The following is a 13,145-nucleotide window of genomic DNA, read 5'->3' as shown; positions in this document are numbered from 1 at the left end:
TCCTTCTGATGCTATTTAAGTATGTATGTATGTCTATATTACATATAATGATATGCAAAAACAAAGTTACTATTTTAATATGTGTTTTTTTTTTATTTGTACAAATAGTAAAGGCTTATATATGCATAGGGAGTAGAGGGAGAGCGAATTTGCCTACTTGTCCCATGTTTATTTTTATACAATTTGTGAACACTTTCTCAAAGAGTTGAACAGAAAACATTGGTGCAAAATTAATTTGCTAATTATGGTTAGGTTGGTATGATATTTACAATAAGTATTTATGGATATTGGATATTTGCAAGTATGTTGGGTGTCTCTTTGTTATTGAGAGTTTTTTTAATAGCAAAAGTTTTAATGTTGAAGAGGGTCACTCCTTTCTCAACCTTTTAATAATAAACATGACTCTTTTGATCATTGACATTGAAGCCTTTGTACAAACTTTTATGTATGCATTAAAGCTGGCAAACTATCGATAATCGCAACATTCGATATTTTTAATAATACCTATCGATAGTACCGATACCATCGTTAATTTTCCATCATCTATATTTCAAACGAAAATGAGAAATAACAAGTTAAAGCGTGCTAAATTCGGCCGGTCCGAATCTTGGGAACCCACCACCATGGCAACAATCCCATGGCAACAATCCCATGGCAGCTGATTGTACGTACCGGATTGACCCGATAGAATCATTCATCGGCAAGGGCTGCCGCCTCAGTGTACAACACACTGCTACAACAACAACTATATACAAAATTTCAACCAAATTGTGTAAAAATCGCAGCTTGTAAGGCCTCAAGAATTCAAATCGGGAGATCGGTTTATATGGGAGCTATATCAGGTTATTCACCGATTTGGACCGTACTTGGTACAGTTTTGGAAGTTATAACAGAACACCACATGCGAAATTTCAGCCAAATCGGACAACAATTGTAGTCTGTAAGGACTCAAGAAGTCAAATAGGCAAATCGGTTTATATGGGAGCTATATCAGGTTATAGACCGATTTGGACCGTACTTGGGACAGTTGTTGGAAGTCATAACAGAACACCGCATGCAAAATTTCAGCCAAATCGGAGGAAAATTGTGGATTCCAGAGGCTGTAAAAGCCAAATCGGGAGATCGGTTTATATGGGAGCTGGGCACAGTTGGCAAAAGTTGCGACTTGTAAGGGCTCAAGAAGTCAAATTGGGATATCGGTTTACATGGGAGCTATATCAGGTTCTTGACCGATTAAAACCGGTTTATATGGGAGCTATATCAGGTTCTTGACCGATTTAGACCGTACTTGGCACAGTTCTTGGAAGTTATAACAGAACACTTATGCAAAGTTTTAACTAAAAATTGCGGCTCCCAGTGGCTGCAAAAGTCAAATCGGGAGATCAGTTTATATGGGAGCTTAGCACAGTTGTTGGTCATAAGTCATAACAGAACACTACATCGCAAATTTCAGTTAAATCGGATGAAAATTAAGGCTTCCAGGGGCTGAAGAAGTCAAATCAGGAGATCGATTTATATGAGAGCTATATCAGGTTATAGACCGATTTAGACCGTACTTGGCACAGTTGTTGGAAGCCATAACAGAACACCGCATGCAAATTGCAGCCAAATCGGACAAGAATTGCGGCTTGTAAGAGCTCTAGAAGTCAAATCGGGAGATCGGTTTATATGGGAGCGATATCAAAATCTGAACTGATATAGCCCATTTGCAATCGTCAACGATCTACATCAAGATTTAGTATTTGTGCAAAATTTCAAGCGGCTAGCTTTAGGCGTTCGACCGTTATCGTGATTTGCACAGACGAACGTGACGTACATGACTAGTTCGACTGAGAATGTCGAGACGATCAAGAATATATATACTTTATGGGGTCCAAGATCAATATTTCAAGGTGTTACAAACGGAATGACTAGCATACTATACCCCCATCCTATGGTGGTGGGTATACAAATCAGGAGATCGTTTAAATATAAAAGCAATATCAATGAAAATTGCGCCCTCTGTAGGCGCAATCTATCTTTAAAGATACCATCCGAGGTGTATCGTATATTTTTGTTAAATTTTGCAAAAAAATTAACTTTTCTGATAATATCGATAGGAAAAATATCAATCGATATTCAGACAAAAAAATATTGATAGTACCATCGATATTTTGCCAGCTCTCTAGTATATGTGTTATGTCTATTAAGGTTAATGAGAAGCTTGTTGTTGTGTTTGGCTATGTTTTTGTATAAGTCAGTATGTATGTGTATGTGTGATAGTAATTTACAGAAAGGCACATTTTATTTTTGTGTTTGTTTTTTTGAAATTGCTATTAATTTATTTTTACAGCAGTTTAATGAAATCTATCATTATTTTTTGTGAATATTACTACATTTTTATTAATAAAAAAATAATTTTTACTACAGCAAATGTTGAACAGAAATTAAAGAAAATGAAGTCTCATTGAAAAACCAAGAGAAAATTGAGTTGAGTTATATTCAAACTAAGGATGTGCAACTCACACGAATATCTTTTGTTGTTTGTATATAATCCGATCAGCTACACTTAACGAAGAAGTGGAACTAGCCTCATGGGTTTGGCTGTCAACATATTGGGTTGCCAAAAAAGTAATTGCGGATTTTTCATATAGTCGGCGTTGACAAATTTTTTCACAGCTTGTGACTCTGTAATTGCATTCTTTCTTCTGTCAATTATCAGCTGTTACTTTTAGCTTGCTTTAGAAAAAAAGTGTAAAAAGAGTATATTTGATTAAAGTTCATTCTAAGTTTAATTAAAAATGCATTTACTTTATTTTAAAAAATCCTCAATTACTTTTTAGGCAACCCAATATATGGTGCAAATAACGATTAATCGATAATTATTATCTGTTATCGCATAATATCGATAACTATCCATTAAAATTTCCCTCTAATATTCTATCCAGAATATCTTACTAGGTAGGACTAAAATAAAACACCACAATTAGAGACGAGTGTACATAGATCACAACATAGCGACTGGAAACTGTGACAGCTGTCATTACCTTTCATGGCAACATTTATTAATACTAAACCACCCAAGCACGCTCCGCTGTGCCTTCTACAATACACAGAATAAAAATGTACTTATATTTCAATCTAAACTTCAAGGTTTCATGGGTGTAACTTGACTTCAAGAATACTCCACATGGTGCAGTGCATATTTCAAAAGGTAAAGTTTGTGCAACCTTTCAAGCACTTAGCCCAAAATGTTTTTTTTTTTTTTTGTCATTTTCATTTATTATTTGTAGGATTCGTAACTCTTTTCTTTAATGTATACCCCATATTGTTATTGTCGGGATATGTGTCCGTTTGGTGGGAATTGAAGGAGAGGCGAGCGCTGGAAACTTGACTTTATATAGCCATTTCAGGTGTTTACTATAGTAACTGTTTAGCGCTTTTTCATGTGGACGAAACAAATTTTTACCCTACTACCATATACTCTTCATTTGAATATCATACTGCCATATATCAACATGTCAACTTTGGTATAAGGCAGACTCTCAGCCGCTTGTTAAATGTTTAAATATTACATTCGTATTCTACTCCTAAAGTTTAGACCCAGGTTTTTTTAAATCGGCAACATGTCCTTTCCACCAGGTTTGGAGGCCCTTGAGATTGTTGGCCCAAAAATTTCAATGTCAAATTCTATTCTCTATTCTCAAATCCCTTGAATTTGAGGCCCATATTATCATAGCATATACAAACAACAACAAATGCAAATGCCTCGCGCTCCAAATCAGAGGCCTAAGGAATTGACTGACCTATATGGCAAGTAGGGCCATGCAAATCACACCTCCACAGCACCTTCACCTAAATAGTGATACTCTTTCTCTCGCACCATTTGCTTCTCATTACTCTTACCACTAATACTCCCACCTATGGCTTTGAATTTACACCCATAACGGATGCTTTAGAAAAATCCAACAGCAATTTGTTGTGTTTATGCTTCTTTTTTAATGGAAAATTAATTCCTCATTTTCATGGCGTTTCTTTTCGAAAAATTACTTTTCATATATATTCGTCGCTTCTTTGGAACAATATCTTTCGATTGATGCCAATTTTATTAAAATCCATTTAGCCGTTTGGCCGTAATATGTACCCCAAAATCGCCGTTATACAACTCTTAGCCGTTTAATAATATATATAAACACATACTTTATAGACTCTCAGATCAATATCTGAGTTTAGTGTAGGCCTTTTCTATGGTGGACAATATAAAAATGGGTGCTTGTTTTATTAGACATATTGATCAAAAAATGTGAACCCTTTTCAGTGCAAGCTGTAAAGTGTTGTAATCGTTATCATGCAATACACGTGCTTTCGTTTTCAGAGTAAGCTACATTGGGTTGTTATCGATATTATGCGATACTAGCCGATAACGCGTACTTTGAACTTTGTACTATGCAGGCTTTATAGCATAAAGATAACAAGTAAAAAGTCATTAAGTACGGCCGTATCGAACTTGGGATACCCACCACCTCAGTTATATATAAAAACCATATTTCGACAAAATACGATAGCAGCTATGTAGTATGGTTCAATCTAGGCAAAATGGGGTCATAAATACGCAATTTATGGTTGAAAGACCTTAAATTTGGAAAACGGTATATATGACATCTAAATACAAATATGGTCCGATCTGAACCATACTCCGCACGAAGGTCAAAAGGCCTAACACATCTCACAATTCCAATTTTCAGCGAAATCGGACAATATATATAGGAAAATTTCACGTTATAGGGCGCACCCCCAATTTATTTTATATTTTGCACCTCCTCCCCAGGAACACGAATCTGAAGTCCGTTTTTCGAGTGAAGGCTCTTGGCCCCGTGGAGGCCAAAAACCCCCCTTGGGAGAAGTGGTCCGACAAAGCAATATGGGTATCAAATGAGAGGTATTGTCGAGTGGAATACGATATGCAAAAATTGGACCCTGGAAGAATCTGCGGGATCTTGAGAAAACGCCAGATCTGGCGAAACATGTCCAAAAATTGCACTCGGGAAGAATCTAGGGGTCTTTAAAAAACGCCAGATCTGGGAGATGGATGCACCGATTTAAGCGAAATTTTGAATGCCACCCTATGGTACCTTAAAAACACAAAATTGGTATGCAATGTTGGGGTCCAATAACATGGGGGGACTCCCCATTCCAAAATCCACCTGCACGGACATGTTCCTGATTGGGAAATATGGGTATCAAATGAAAGGTATTTAAGAGTAGGGTACGAACTTGCCATTAAAATGTCAACCTAAGTGTCAGGGGGTCCTCCACCCCAAAAACATCACCTAACAGGACACTTGTGCTTCCGGCAATATGGGTAAAGGTATTTAAAAGTAGAGTACAAAATTTAAAAGAAGAGTACAAATCTACACCCACCCAAGACCCTTCATCAGGACATATTTACCGATTGAGACAATATGGGACTTAAATGAAAGGTAGTTGGGAGTTAAATACGAATATGCTATAAAAAATTGGGTCCAAGTACCTAGGAGGCCGCCCCATAAGTACCGACCAAAATAAAAAAGTGGACCGATTGGGACAATGTATGACTTCAATGAAAGGTTTTCGGGAGTAGAGTATAAATATGATATTAAAATTTTGATCCGAGTATATGGAATTACGAATCGGGCCGCCCCAAAACCAAAACCGTCCCAAGTGGGCAGGTGTAAACGGGACTCTCCTCCCTTACCCTAATTTTTAGAACCGCAAAATCTCGGAGAATATGGGTGGGGCGATTAAAGCGAAATTTTGTGTGTCCAATTGTGGGACCAAGTGTTTCTGGGACTCTCCAAAACCCCCTAAATCAGACATATTTACCAACTATGTCAATATGGGGCTTAAATGAAAAGTACTTGGGAGTAGAGCAAGAAATAGGGAAATTGATACACGGAATTGATGCCAGTGCAAATTTGCCCATGAACAGGTGCAAACTTCTCAGATATCCGAGAGTGCTGTCCGATTCAAGTTTAAGCTCAACGATAAAGGGCCTCCTTTTTATAGCCGAGTCCAAACGGCGTGCCGTAGAGCGACACCTCTTTGGGGAGAAGTTTTTACATGGCAAAGTATTTCACAAATGTCGCCTGCATTAGGAGGGGATAACTACCGCTAAAATTTTTTTGGATGTTCTCGCCAGTAATCCAACCCAGACGCTAAGCGTCAAAGGCGGACAAGCTAACCTCTGCGCTACGGTGGCCCCCAACGAAATTAATAATTTATAGAAATAATCATATTGTATATTTTTGACTGCATGTGACTGGGTACCATAACAAAGCTGAGCTGTGAGAATCAGTGGTTTTCAGTTTGCTCTCAAATAATTGCAATTTTATTTTTTTTATTGTCTCTGAACTCTTTGATGTGCTGCATATTTTTTAATTAAGCCATTGAAAATTTAAAACCTAACGCTATTGTTGCCATATAATTAAAATTGTAATAAATGTGTTATTTTTTCCATTTCCTCTGTGTGAGCATTTCAAATTCCTTTTTGGCCTCAAAATTAAAACAAACAAAAAACATTTTGAAATTTATAAGCGATTTTTAATCAGGATATGTAATTTAAAGCTACATAGTTTGTGTTTATGTATGTGTGTTGGTTTTGTTATTTTGATGTTCACTTATTCAAATTTAAAATTAAATGCATAACTGTTGAAAGCGCTTTGTCTACTACATATTTTGTAATTCCTTTTTGTGCTTACGTTTGTAGTATGTATTTGTATGTATTAATATATGTATGTGGTTTACATGTACGATATATCTATACATTTTATCTCATCTTGTTGTGTATGTGTGTGTGTGTTGGGCCTTATTGGTATTTATAATTATGCATAAATAATTAACAAACAAATTTGCTATGGAATGTTTAAAAACGAATTAAAAAGAAAATAAAAACAGAAATTAAACACAAAGAAAACATACGGAAATAGATACTCGCAGTAGGTTGATGGCTAAAACGGGAGATGATGTGACTCTAATTGAGCAGCCATTTAAAAAGTCATTATGCTTTGCTATGACGCTGCCATTGCCGAAGTGATAATCCTTAATAATTTATTACACTCCATTATTGTTATTATTTGCTTACGCCGATAGCGTATGCGAGTGAAATGGAGTGGGAGTGAGGAAATGGCATCCTGGGTTGAGGTTTAATTGATATGTTATGATACAATTTTCTGCCTTATTTGTCCATTGAGGGTTATTAAATGGAAGTGTATTGATTGGTTTACTTTAGTTTAAACTTTTGGCAAGATTTGTGCTTGAAATTTCATTTATTTATTTCTTATTTTGTAACAAAAACAAAGAACATATACAGAAAAAAGTGTGAGATTGATTAAAAAAAAAAAAGAAAGACAACAATTCGCGGCGGCTTCGCTGGATCGCTGTTCGGACTGGAGTTTCTGGGTCTAGCTGACCAGCCACCGATCTTGCCTATGTGCCACTTGTCGAGCTCTCGAACACAGTAGAGGGGATAGCCACGGCGGCTTCGGTGGATCGTTGTTCGGACTGGAGTTTCTGGCGTTCGAGAAGAGGTCAATGAATACCTTAACAGGAGTCATAACCTAGCACTGTGCCATAGGCCGCATGGCGCCGCGCATGATAACACCGCACAATGGCTTCTGTAGCAATTGCCTTGATGACGATGAAGCGGAGACTATTCAACGCTTACTGTGTTGATGTGCGGGTCTGCAGTGATGTAGGCTCTCCTTTCTGGGGAACCGTTTCTTCTGCGATCTGGATGAACTTGCGAACGTACCTCTGGTAGTTCTCCTCAGATTTGTTGAAGGATTGTCCGAAGGGGAATGGCATAAGCTTCGGCGTAGATACATCCGTGCCCGTGGGGATGGGCGTTTCTTCACCCCCCGATCGAGTTCTACATTCCACCAGTTCTCCTTTTATTCGCGTATATTCTCTAGTCCGAGGTCTAACATGTTCTTTCTCTTCCCTTTCTTTCTAGGGTACCACAATGGGCCAAACTGGCCTTCGAGTGAACTCACCTTTGGTGGGCAACCCACTCCATATAACCTAACCTAAATAAACATTTAAAATGTTGGCTTCTTATTTAAATTTATAATCGTTGAAAAGTTTTAAAAAGTCTTTTAAATTGAAGTCCAAATGGTTACAAAACTTTTAAAAATATTCCAAATTTTTAAATAATTATTTAAAATTGAAAAAAACTCCTCTATGCATTAATTAATTTAAAAATTTTAATAAATTTTTAAAATTATTTTTAGGATTATTTGAATTAAAAAAAAATAATATTTTTCTGTATATGTTTATTGTTTTAGTTTTTCTAGGCTTCTATGTCTTTTACGTAACTTTTTCTTGTTATTTGTGGCTGGTATGGATATTTTATTCATTTTATTTTTTAATATTTTATTTTTAAATATTTATACTTAATATACTACAGGAATGCTTATAGGATATCACTAACCTCTTAAATATAAAGTTCAGAAATATTTTGTTTTTTTTTTTTTTTTTAATTTTTATAAATTCTATTTCTATTTTATATATAGTATGTATATACAATGTTTTGGGAAAATTACATTTTGTTATAACAAAATGATGATTAAAAAAATTTTCAAAAAAAAAAATTATAACCAATTTGGTTTTATTTTTTTGTGTTTTTGTTTTAATTTACAAAAAGTTTTTTTTTCTTGTCATATATACAAAGTCCTTTTTTGCAATTTATTTTTTATTATATAAAATCTCTTAGTAACTATTCAAATATAAACAAAATAATATGAAAACAATAAAATTTGGCAAAACTTAGGCTTAGAACTAGAATTTTTCGTTTCTTCGGTAAGAAACAATGAAAGGAATTTGAAAATAGAAAACAAATGTAAACATATAGGGTAAATAATACATTGTTAGAATTTTGTTTTTTTTTATTAAAATCTAACAAAATTTTAAATTAAAAAAAAGAAAAATAAAAACAAAACAAAATTCTTCTAAAAAAACTAATTTATAGCTAACTTTTTTAGTATTGTTTTTGCCTAGAATTTCTTTTGTGTCTTTGTTACTCTACAACAGTCATTTTAAAAATGTCTTTTTCAATTTTATTTTTTTTTAACACAACAGCTTTAGTTTTTATTTTTATAAATTCCCTTGAAAATATTGCACTTTGTGTTTTTGCTGTTGTTGTTGTTTGCTGTCCTTTTTTCTCCATTTTCTTTTGATTTTATGCTATTTCCATTTTCGATAATTGTTTAGCGTCAATGAGGTTGGTATAAATTGGGTACCATTCCCAAAAAAGTAACCTCACAATTTCGATGGATCGTAATTTTCGAGACGCCAATGTTGTCTTAGGTGTCCCACATTACATTCCTCCATGACAATTTTGTCTCGTTTCTCATTGATGGCCAGACATTTGTCCGAGGAGCCATGGCGAATTTGTTTCGTTTCATTGTTGAAAGTCCAGAACTGCAAAGCAAAAGGAAAATAAATTAGAAAACTTAAATTTTTGTTAAGACTTCAGGCCAAAATGGCGTATGAGATTTTAATTTTCTATCAAACCAAAGTTATATTTCCTTACATGTACAGAATATGCATTAATTAAAACCAATTTTGGCAATATAAAAACTAAAAAAAATGCCAATAAAAATCCATGAATTAGCAAGAAGAAGAATCACAGCAAATTGTTGCTTTTCACTGGGTAATTGTTTGTCAACTCAATGTCATCTAACATAAGTCGATTAGAGAGAGCATTGCCGACAGCAGTTGGGAGAGTATGGAAGCTAACAGTTGTGTGAGAGATACAGTGTGCCGGGTGTGTTAGTATACTCTCTTAGTAAGAGATCACAGTGTGGGTGGGTGTGTGGGTAAAGGGGAAACAATTAGCTTCTATTCGGCTATGGCGTGCGAAGTCTGTGGTATTTACCTATATGAGGAACTTATTTTATATTGTCAACGGCTACAAAATACTATGGCAACGCACAATTAGGTCGGCATGAAAATAAAGATCGATCTTTGTTACTATTAAAAGGGCAAGGAGGTGGAAAATTTTTGCAAGTGTTGGGCACTTTTTTTAAGGAAAAAAATTAATTGTTCTAGTTTGTTGTATTTTCGTGTTGTCGTGGCTAAGTATCTGAAAATCCGCCCAACCCTCAAAACCCAACAAGCTTTGATGTAAGTTTTTAAGAGTCCAGCTCGAAACTGACATGGAAAAATTAGGTTATATTTCTAAGGGTTCCCCAATTGGGGACTATCAGTTGTATAAATCGTAACGAGCTTGCACATTTATAAGAGCTAGAGTAGGATTGCCACCTCCAAATGTGGCTACAACAGCAACACACAAAGCCACGCTTCTGTCATTGAGGGAGGGGGACTTTCAATGAAAGAGCATGGCTTTCGGGAAGAATATGCACAATCGGAGCCCTTAGGGATGTGTTGGAGATCGTAGAGTTGGTCAGGCAAAGGAACCACTACTTCAGATCGATTGTTCTCTTGACCACACTGAAGTTGAGGAACGCATTCAAATTCCTCAATTGTTCTGACGTCCTCCAAGCACTTAGAGAAGACTTTAATGTAATAAGAATAATAAGAAGTTACCTGCATAACAGGTTAATGAACTCACAACGAAATTGGCGCGACGCTCCTTATTTGGACCTGTTCTCGGGAATGTCAGTTATGATGGAATATTGGAACCGAAATGCCAGAGGGAACCTTTATAGTAGGATATGCCAAAGACATCGCTTCAGTCATTGCGACCAGAGACATGGAAGGATCAGAGCACAAACTGCGGCAGGTGATGCTAAGGTCAAATGCCTGGCTAAACTCTCACGGCTTTCAACTTACGACGCGTGAAAGCAAAGGGAGATAATAGCTAATATTATCTTTTTGGCAACACTGGTTGCGTGAACTGTATATCACGCAAGTTTTGTGTTTTGTTTTACTGTCAAACTTTTTTGGTCTATAATTTAACCATGAATCGTCTTACAAACGAACAACACTTGCAAATTATTGCATTTTATTATCAAAATTCGTGCTCTGTTAAGAAAGTTAATCGCGCGCTTCTTCCGTTTCGTCGACGAAGCTCATTTTTAGCTCAATGAGTACGTAAATAATAAAGAATTGTCGATTTTAGAGTGAAGATCAGCCAAAAGCATTGCAAGAGCTACCAATGCATCCAGAAAGAGTCACAGTTTGGTGGCGTCATTGGACCGTACTTCTTCAAAGATGATGCGAATCGTAACATAGCTGTGAATGGTGAGTGTTACCGTGAGATGATATCGAAGTTTTTTTTTTGCCCAAAATGCAAAGCTTGACTTGCATGATATGTGGTTTCAACAAGACGGTGCCACATGCCACACAGCACGCGTAACAATTTTTTTACGTGCGACTTAACGCCTTGAGACCATATTTTGTGGGGCTGTGTTAAAGCCACAAAAAAATGGTACAGGACCTAATGCTAGCGACATTTGGAGGTATTGTACTATTTGGTATGGCATCCATGTAAAAACTTCTCCACAAAGAGGTTTTGCACTGTGGCACGCCGTTTGGACTCGGCTACAAAAAGGAGGTCCCTTATCATTGAGCTTAAACTCGAATCGAACAGCACTCATTGATAAGTGAGAAGTTTGCCCCTGTTCCTTTATGGAATGCTCATGGACACATTTGCATTTGCATGTTAAAGCTCATGTCTATACAGACAAGCCCGCTTCAATTGACGCATTGGAAGGCAACATTAAAGCTTTTAGAGTATGCCAAAATTGAACTAAGCGGACGGACCATTTGAGGCACAGTCGCGGACAAGACTTGCATGAAGTAATTTTCAAACATTAATTAATTGTATATGGAATCCAATAAATATTTCATGTATTTTGCTGAATAAAGGCTAACATAGGTGGACCTCTCCCGAGCGTGCTCAGACTCTTAATGGAGACATGAAATAACATCCTACTTTATTGGCCAGACGCTGCTAACAGCATGCCAAGCGATATCTCTTTGTAATCCGATTATTCGTTGTATGCTGCCCGGCACTCATTCATCAAACTTAGTTGCCATCTCTCCATGGTCTCCTCAAGTATAGCCCGTACATCTGGTTCAGAGAAGGCTTTTGGTTTATATCATCCTATCGAACAATGCCTGAGCCAGCAGTCCTATAAATAGTTCCGATAGACCTACATGCCATGGAGCGAGCCAGGCTTTAGACCGGGAAAAACAAGTGTCTGGGTTGGACCAACCCTTAGAACACTCCAAGAGAAGATATAACCTGATTGTGGCAATTTGCAACTCAAATTAGAGGTTAGGAATAGAGTACGAGGCCACCATTGAAGTGTCTAAGTGTCCGGTCCTCACCTCCAAACATCCAAAGTGCACATGTTGAACAATATGGCAATATTCCATAGTGCAATAATTCATTTTAAATTTTAAATATTTTCTTTTCAATTGAAAATTTCTCCTCCTCCTCGTTTCAGCGTTATCGGGTTACAAGTTTCTCATGCACTACTTCTCCCATTCGTCTTTGAACCGTTCACGTTCTATACTCATGGGTAATAGTTATGTCCTTGTTAGTTGGTAAATGCAAAGTAAATTTGAATTCTAAAGAGATAGCCTTTGGGAAATTTATTTTTATTGCTTATAATCGCTATCATAATTCATATACAATAGTCGTAGATAAATATAAGAGCGAACGTGTGCTCATGTTAAGATACACAGTGAAGAGCTTTGCTAGTCACATATCCTTGGGATATCCATAAGGTTGGCTGTGTGTGTGTGTGTGAGTTTAACTTTGGAACATCCATTAACATGTTAGCATTGGACTTGGCTTATGTTTGCAGTGGGAGATGTGCATTGAATTCTTAAACTTTGGCCACTAATCCATATATTAGAATGTAACGATTTGAACCAAGAATTTTCATTAAAATTCTGATAATATGAAAGTAACTTAATTCTTTATTTATATGACCCATGAGAAAATTGGCTAGGAAATATTGGTCTAAGGTTAAGGTTAAGGTTCACCTGAAGTGGAACTCCTTCTGACTGTTAGTGCGGAACACCCACACAGAAGGTGTTCTATAGTCTCTTCTTCGATGTCCTTACAGCTTCTGAAAAAATCGCTGCCGGCAACCTTCAGTCCGTTAACATGTTTTCCGATTAGACAGTGATGACCTGTCATGACGGACACAATG

At 36.4% G+C, this 13,145-nt stretch overlaps 1 protein-coding gene across 2 annotated transcripts in view; it reads right to left on the bottom strand.

Moving 5' to 3' along the window:
* Positions 1 to 4,545: 4,545 nt before the first annotated feature.
* Positions 4,546 to 13,145, bottom strand: part of LOC106095261 (putative polypeptide N-acetylgalactosaminyltransferase 9) — a 315,857-nt gene continuing 307,257 nt past the window's right edge. For both annotated transcript variants that reach the window (XM_059369149.1, XM_059369148.1), the window contains exon 13: positions 4,546 to 9,435. In XM_059369149.1, the coding sequence (XP_059225132.1) occupies positions 9,274 to 9,435 (162 nt within the window). In that variant the 3' untranslated portion in view covers positions 4,546 to 9,273. The remainder of the gene's footprint in view (positions 9,436 to 13,145) is intronic.

This window comes from Stomoxys calcitrans, chromosome 5 (assembly GCF_963082655.1).
Source record: "Stomoxys calcitrans chromosome 5, idStoCalc2.1, whole genome shotgun sequence".
NCBI classification, from domain to species: domain Eukaryota; kingdom Metazoa; phylum Arthropoda; class Insecta; order Diptera; family Muscidae; genus Stomoxys; species Stomoxys calcitrans.
The sequence above is the reverse complement of the archived record's forward strand: the minus strand, read 5'-3'. Positions and strand labels throughout refer to the sequence as shown.